This window comes from Suncus etruscus, chromosome 12 (genome assembly GCF_024139225.1).
Source record: "Suncus etruscus isolate mSunEtr1 chromosome 12, mSunEtr1.pri.cur, whole genome shotgun sequence".
Taxonomy (NCBI): domain Eukaryota; kingdom Metazoa; phylum Chordata; class Mammalia; order Eulipotyphla; family Soricidae; genus Suncus; species Suncus etruscus.
This window is the reverse complement of record NC_064859.1, coordinates 68673316-68681280: the sequence shown is the minus strand read 5'-3', so window position 1 is coordinate 68681280 and position 7965 is coordinate 68673316. Positions and strand designations below refer to the sequence as shown.

The following is a 7965-nucleotide window of genomic DNA, read 5'->3' as shown; positions in this document are numbered from 1 at the left end:
TTATTCCTAGGGGGACCAAATAGGACAATGGGGATCAAGCCCAGGTCTGTCCTGGGTCAGCCACGTGCAAGGCAAACATCCCACTTCTGTGCTATTGCTCCAGCCTCATGACACAGTAGTTTTATCTAAAAATAGAAGCACTGTAACTAAAAAAAAAACCACACACACACAAAAATACCCATGCCAGGAAGCCAGAGCCATGCAGCGTATGGCTAACCTGGGTTTGATCCAGACACTCCATGCGGTCAAATTCTCCTAAGAAACAGACCCACAAGTAAGCACTGATTACAGTTGAATGTAGCACATAGTACAGTGGGTAGGTAGGGTGCTTGCCTTGAAGTGGCCAACTCTGGTTCAATTCCCAGCATCCCATATGTTCCCCAAATCAGACAAAAGTGATCCCTGAAGGAATAATCCCTAAGTACAGCCAAGTATGGCGCAAAAAAAAAAAAAAAAAAAAAAAAAACAACAACAAAAAAAAACATGACTACCAACCATCATACTATCACAAGAATATGAATACATTCTCACACATCCAAATTTCTGGCATATACTAGGTAACATTTCTGCTCACTCTTCTAGTCTACACTGGAAGCTTATGAATATGTATAGAAAACAACTATGCATTCGAATCTCTGGAACAGAAAAAAAATGGGCCTAAAACATACTGTGAATGATATTTTATTTAGTCATTTTTGTTTACAACTGAAACTCTGGGAATTCAAAATTAACGTCCTTGCCCGTGAGCTTCTTGTAGACACCAGAAAAGGTTTCAACCTAGAAAAAAGAGAAAGAAAGTTATATTAACTCCCAAATCAAGACCAATGGTTTTTGAGAAATTATACCGTTTTTTTCTCCTCAGTCACCAGAAACTGCACCATAGCATTCAAGTGCTCCTCTAGGTCACCTGTACGATATTGCAGGGGGAGCCAGGTTTCTACACGTCATTCATTAATGGGCGTCAAGTAACAGTTCTAAGATTCAAAGTCTTTTATTACGGTTGACCAGCCCCAAAAGATTCTCAGTCATAAAAGTTAATCATGGCCAGAGCAATTCTACCATGTACCACACATGGTTTACCCAGGCTTGACCCCCAGAATCCCATATGGTTCCCCAAGCCTGACAGGAATGATTCCTAAGCATTGCTGATTGTGGCCCAAAAAACAATTAAAAGACTCAACCATGGAATTATTTACTTCCACATTTCCTAACTTAAAAGGCCAATGCCCCAATATGGGCTTTGTTTTGTTTTTGTTTTTTTTTTGGGGGGGGGGGATTTGCTGCTTTTGATTGTTGGGAAAGAGCAACTCCCAGCAATGCTCAGAGCTTAATCCTGGCTCTGCACTCAGAGGCCACTCCTGCCAAAGCTCACAGGACCAGATAGGGGAGCAAGGATCAAACCTGGGCCAATCATGTACTAGATAAGCACATTGGGCCCAGAGAGAGAGCACAGTGGCATTTGCCTTGCAAGCAGCCGATCCAGGACCAAAGGTGGTTGGTTCAAATCCCGATGTCCCATATGGTCCCCCGTGCCTGCCAGGAGCTATTTCTGAGCAGACAGCCAGGAGTGACCCCTGAGCAATGCCAGGTGTGGCCCAAAAACTGAGAAAAAATAAAAAAAGATAAGCACATTACCTACTGTACTATTTCTCTGCCTCCCCCCCCCCCAATTTGAACAACTCTAAAGGAAATGAGCTGAGGTAGATGAAACAAGATGCCCCAGAGTTCACTGTCATGTGGCAGCACAGAGACTGCACGGACCCTCTTTTTATGTAATGTTGTTACCTACCTTATGCTCCACATTGTTCTGTTGTGCTTTGTCCAAATGAACCTTTATGAGCCGGCTGCCATCCAGTTTCACGCGTATTCTCTTGCCCACAATTTCACTAGGGAAGACCAAGTCCTCCAGGATTGCATCATGCACAGCTGTTAGGGTGCGGCTGAAAAAGTATAGTGACAAAACTAAGTCCCAAGAACATCTCTTAAAGGAGCCGGGGGCGTTTACCCTGCAAGTGGCTGACCTACAATGGACCACGAAACAATCCACCATATGGTCCCCCAAGCCAGAAGCGATTTCTGAGTGCATAGCCAGGAGTAACCATTGAGTGTCACCAGGTGTGGCCCAAAACCCCAAAATAAATAAAAATAAAAATAAAGAACATCTCTTAAAGCTAAAACAAACTTTGGTGGTCTAACAGAAAGCAAACTGGGCCAAAGTGATAGCACAGAAGGCAGGATGCTTGCCTCGACCCAGGTTCAATCAAGGCCCATCCCTTATGGTCTCCTGAGCCTGTCAAGAATGATTTCTGAATGCAGAGCTAGGCATAGTCATTGAGCACTGCCAGGTGTGACTCCCAAACAAAACAACACAAAAATAAAGAAAGCAAACTGGCTTCCAGTGTAACTGTCAGATTTCAAGTTCCTAAAAATCAATACCAGTTTTCATAGGTTTTTTGCCTTTAATGAAGATTATAGCAAAGCTTTGCCAAACTAGAATGATGTAATGAACACTCAACTTATTACAGGAAATTCAGTGAATTTTAAATGTGATATCTTATAACCCACTCATATACCACTCCATTATGATCAATTCTCTACAGGGAGTGGACTACCTCTAGTTTTATTTTTACTTTCTCAACTAAATCACTGCAATCGCTTCTTTACTGGTCAAGCTCATCTTCAAAAGCAATTCTATAGTCAAACCACAGAAATGATCACATGACTGCTCACTAAAGATTTTACTAGCTCTGCCTGACAACCAATACCACCAAAACAAGACAAATGAGGCGGGCACTATTTCTACTGCAAAAAATATCAGGCCATCACCAGGTTAGCTGCCCTCCCACAATGGGTCAAATAATCAAGTCATTCATCTGTCACCAAAACTGTCAATAGTATCTTTATCTTCAGTCACATTTCCCTACCATGTCTCTAGCCTAGCTCTCTCTCCATTCCTTTCTCCCCTTTTTAGACACTGGCTTACATCCTGCTACTGAATGGTTGTCACTTTATCCCCTTTTAGCACCCAGATCTTGTCCAGAGTGATCATGATTATTTCCACTATCATTGTCATAGTGGTTTCTTCTCTGTTAGCTACCCTCCCTTACTCTTTTGACAAGCTTCCAACCATGGACCAATTCTCCTGACCCTCATCTTCAGGTATTATTTCCATACTATTTTTTTTAATATCCACAAATAAGTGTGGTCATTTTTTGTCTACTGCTCTCCCTCTGACTCATTTCACTCAGCATAATACTCTATATCCACCCATGGATATAAATTCATTACTTTAGTTTTCCTAACAGCTGCATAGTATTCCGTTGTGTAAATATACCAACTTCTTTTCCATTCATCTTGGGCACTTGGGTTAACCCATTTCCAGATTCTGGCTATTGTAAACAGTGTTCAATAAACACAAATGCATACACCTTATCTGCATTGTGTTTTGGGACCCTTAGGGTACATTCCCAGGAGTGATATCGCTGGGCCTTATATACAGAAGCTCAATTTCTAGTTTTCTGAGGTATATACATAGTGTTTTCAATGGAATCTTCTTAGTTTACTCAATCTTTTTTGTTTCTGGTCTATGCCCAGCGACTTTCAGGGTTAAAATTAAACCCAGACTTCCAGCTTCAAAATATGAACTTAATCTAGAAGTCACTGGTTTCAAATACAAAACCAGCCTGCCATAAAAGACTCAATTTTTAATTGGGAGAGGTGTCAGGAACTAAGTGAAAACAATTCTAAGCTTCTCTTTAGATACCTTAAGGTACCTAGCTTATTCACCATAAAAAGTCAAACTCCTAAACAAGTTACCAGAAGCTCTCTTTCTCTGCCAAGATCTCATCTCTCCTAAACAGACAGGAAGCTCAAGAGAAATTTACTTGCAGTCTTTTTCACAACTTTCAGAAAACAAGCAAGACAGCCCATTTGTGCACTGCTGCCATTAATAATGCATTCTTACTTAGTGAATCAACTATGAAAATCAGTCAGCTCCTTTAACACATAAATTAGAAATTAAGGGCCAGAGTGATAAACATAGTGGTGGGGGTTTGTTTTGCATAGTGCCAACCCAGGACAGACCCAGGTTCTATCCCCAGCAACCCATATGGTCCCCTTAGCCTGCTAGAAGTGATTTCTGAGCACAGAAACAGAGCTGAGAAGAAACTATAAAGGGGGAACAGTGGTAGAATCACCAAGGGTTACCAACTAGATCTTGATATATGAGAAAATAAATTTGTCTCTAGACTGTTACAAAAAATATACTCAAGTCAGCGTTTAAGTGTGGAAATAGGTGTGGGGTACAGAAAAAATAAGTCATATACTTGAGTCAATACCTTAGTAAAACGCAAAGCTTTTCTACATTTGGACTACATTTATTGGTCTTTATTTATGGTGCCAGAATCAAGCCCTAGTCTCAAATGTGAACATATGCTCCTACCAATGGGCCACCAAACCAATTCTCAAACTGAAAAAAATGCAATTCATTTTAATAAAATTCTTGATGAACTACATTAATCTCCTATGAACTGCTTGCTAATAAGTTGCAAGCACATTTCTTCTCAAACTGAACCCTTAGAAGGGTCTACACTAGAGATCAATAATCCCATGTTTATGATACTAAAATTTCCAGTCACCAATCAAGTTCGCAAACAGCATCTGTAAGTCTAACCTTTGATTATTAGCAAGAAAAAAGCACAATTTCAAGCACTGGGGCTGGGGGTCTACAATGAGTCTACTTAGTGGGCTTGCCTTACATGCAACTGGTCCAGTTTTGAACCTGAGTAGAGCCAGGAGTAAACCTTAATCCATCATGTGAATCAAAAACCAAAGTAAAAATTCAAGCCTAATTCACAGCAAAAGCAGAATGTAAAGATGATACATTGCCACTGTATCTGGTATCCTTGACATCAGAATAGTAAAGGATTCCTAGCGACCAATTTTATTACCTATTGAATACATACAATTTTAACTTCAAAATTGGGGGGTGGGGACAAAACACTGGCAGTGTTCATGATTTACTACTGACTTTGCTCAACAGTCACACCTAGCAGTGCTCAGGGAAAAATAGGGTTGTCTAGAATCAAAGCCAAGTTTTGTGAGTACTAGCTCACTGGACTCCTATACTGGCTTTCCTATACTACTAAAATTTTTTGGCAAACATCTGTGACACTTTACTATGAATAACCCACACAGATTTAGGAGTAGCACACACATAATTGATTATTACTATAATACTCACCTTCTAGGACGCTTTTGCTTATTCTTAGTACGGCTTTTTCGAGTTGGCTTGGGCAAAATTCTCCTCTGTAAAGTAAAATTAATTATGTTAACACTCAGTTGACAGAAAGCTAAAATCTGGCAATCTGTTTAAAAGACAAAAAGAAGCTAGAACATCAGTATAGCTAATGGGTGCTTGCCTTGCATGCAGCCAACCTGAATTCAATTCCTGGCATCCCATATAGTCACCAGTGTCCCAACAGGAGTGATTAGGGAGCTCAAAGCGAGTACCACTAGGGTAGCCCAAAAAAGTTAGAGACCAGCCACAGTAAAAAAAAATGTTTTAATTTTGGGCCACAGCTGGCAATGCTCAGGGGTTACTTCTGACTCAGAGGACCATATGGGATACCAAGGATCAAATCTGGGTCTGTCCCAGGTCAGCATCTTGCAAGGCAAAGGCCCTACTTCTGTGCACTCGCTCCAGCCCCAAGCGGAGTAAATTTTAAATCTGCAAAAGCCAAACCTAAACACAAAATATTCATAAGTCCTTCATCCTTACTTTCTAGTAATTCACTCAGAATCCAAAGCTACTGAAAAATTTTGATCTCATGATTTGATTTATATCCCAAGTGCCTCCCCAACTCCCCAAAATCAAGAACTAAAGCAGTATGAGCCTGCACTGCGAATTTTATCAGACACTTAAGTCTACCTAAGTAACTCATTCCTTTTATAGCATTGTAAATGTGAAGATTGTAAGCAAAAGAGCAAACTATTGCTTTATAACCCACTGCACTTTCTTAGGTAGCACCGTACCACCGTTAAGTTTTTTTGTTGTCATTATTTTCATTACCAAAACAAAGTAACAGTAACAGACTTTACAAACTAAATATTTAACAGATACCTGAGCAATAAAGACAACATGCTTTCCGCTGAACTTTTTCTCCAATTCCCGTACTAGGCGGACTTGGATTTTCTGGAAAGACTTCAGTTGAGGAACGGGCACGAAGATTATAATAGCTTTTCGACCACCACCAACTTCAATTTCCTAAAGAAAAAAAAAAATCCAATTTTACACTCATAACCTCCATTTCCTACTCAAGTACAAAACTAAATTTAAAAAGAAAACTGTCATATATTTTTGACACTAAAACTTAAGGCCTCTACAATTTTCTAGCTCATTTCTCACTCACACTGCTTTGTGAGCCCTTCAATTCTAAATCTTACTCTAAAAAGTCACTGTGTGAAAAGCGACTACAAAGCATACACGTCTGCAATGAAAAAATGAGACACCGTTTTCCTCTTGTACAGGTCTCTGGGTTCTGAAACTGTACACAACTCAGTGCAAGCTTCCAAACTGAAAATATTCAAAAAAAATTTTCCAAGAAAAATGTTATCTACCCAGCAAATATGCCGAATAAGGGCAACTCTTCAGAAATTTTTCAGAGCATATACTGCAGGCAAACTGGAGACAAATAAGAGCTGGATGCACTGCTTTATAAAGCAAATACTCTAGGAGTCTACAGAAAATTCTCATCTCCCTAATGATGTCCCTGTCTACTGGAGCCAATAGACTATAAACCCTGGTTCTCCTAATCCTACCAAGACTAGGAGACTTAGAGCTCAGATGTCAAACTGCCATATCCATTTCTGTGTGCCTACAGCATGCTCCTGTCCCAGGCTAAGCCTTCATCGAGAAGCCTCCTTCCCTGAACCCCCAAGTGATACCCTAATATTAATAAGCAGCTAAGGTCCAACTCAGCCCCCAGATGACCCTCCAGACTGTACTATTCCTCTAGCTGTGCATGCAAGACCCACTAAAGGTTGGAAAGCCAGTGTCGATAAACTCAAGTTGCAAGATTATATGCACCAATGAATCTTACTCCTGGGGGGGGGGGGAACCCAGCTTCCCAGCCAGCCAGACTTCACCTTGGCTGCCGTAATGTTCAGCTCCCTCAGCTGCGCCTTCAGGTCCGAGTTCATCTCCAACTCCAGCAGAGCCTAGAGGGTGAAAGCATTGCAAGATCTGACTCTCAGCGCCCGGCCGGGGTGTCCCAACACGTGCAGCCACAAGCGCCCGCTTTGGGCCATGCTCACCTGGGAAATGCCGGACTCGAACTCGTCCGGCTTCTCGCCATTGGGCTTCACGATCTTCGCGCTCGTACTGAACATGGCTTTCACCTGCAAGCAGAGCGCGCAACAGGCTGAGCGAGTCCCTGCGGCGGCCTCCTACCCTCCACCCCCCCCCCCAGCCAAGCCCGTCGTCGGCCCCGAACCCCCAAGCCCCACCAGCTGAAGCCATCGGGGGACACGTGCCAGGTAATCGGGAGTATCTCTCCACCAGGAACATAGCCCACCACGCCATTGGGGATTCCAGCAAGTATTATCCCCCCAAGTGGACAGAAAACTCCGAGCACACAGCAGGCCCCATACTTACCTTGGTGAGCGCCCGACTAGGAAGAGGCCTAGGTCTCGCGAGATCACGTCAAATCCCGGCGACCGGAAGGAAAGGCCGGTTCGAGTCATTGAAAGAAAAGGCTCCGAGAAAAGACGGATGCCTAGAGAGTCGCCGGAAGTGGGTCCGGCGGATGAGTGTGTTGGTGACACTCTTCCACCTTAGGCGGTTTTTCTCTTTGGTACGCGTGTACAAGTTCCCTAGCTAGTTTCTGAGCTTTTTTTTTTTTTTTTTTTTGAATAAAAAATGTTTTTTTAATTTCCAAGTAATTTAGTAATCCAGAACAATGTTCA

General features: G+C 42.0%; 1 protein-coding gene across 2 annotated transcripts; it reads right to left on the bottom strand.

Moving 5' to 3' along the window:
* Positions 1-665: 665 nt before the first annotated feature.
* LOC126024453 (40S ribosomal protein S7) lies at positions 666-7713 on the bottom strand. 2 transcript variants are annotated; one of them, XM_049784871.1, is made up of 7 exons: positions 7655-7713; positions 7315-7398; positions 7147-7218; positions 6122-6265; positions 5243-5307; positions 1790-1940; positions 666-777 (listed from the first exon to the last, which is right to left on the bottom strand). In XM_049784871.1, exons 2-7 carry the CDS (start codon positions 7387-7389, stop codon positions 700-702), a joined length of 585 nt encoding a protein of 194 aa, XP_049640828.1. In that variant the 5' UTR covers positions 7390-7398; positions 7655-7713; the 3' UTR covers positions 666-699. The 2 variants fall into 2 exon arrangements, with proteins under 2 accessions (XP_049640828.1, XP_049640829.1); XM_049784872.1 differs by lacking the exon at positions 7655-7713 and having other exon boundaries at positions 7315-7417.
* Between the last annotated feature and the right edge of the window lie 252 nt (positions 7714-7965).

Coding starts and splice junctions, on each gene's coding strand:
- LOC126024453 (XM_049784871.1), bottom strand. CDS start 7,389: ATGTTCAGTACGAGCGCGAAGATCGTGAAGCCCAATGGCGAGAAGCCG. Junction 7,219..7,314: donor TCGAGTCCGGCATTTCCCAG/GTGAGCATGGCC, acceptor TTCACCCTCTAG/GCTCTGCTGGAGTTGGAGAT. Junction 778..1,789: donor AGAACAATGTGGAGCATAAG/GTAGGTAACAAC, acceptor TCTTTTTTCTAG/GTTGAAACCTTTTCTGGTGT.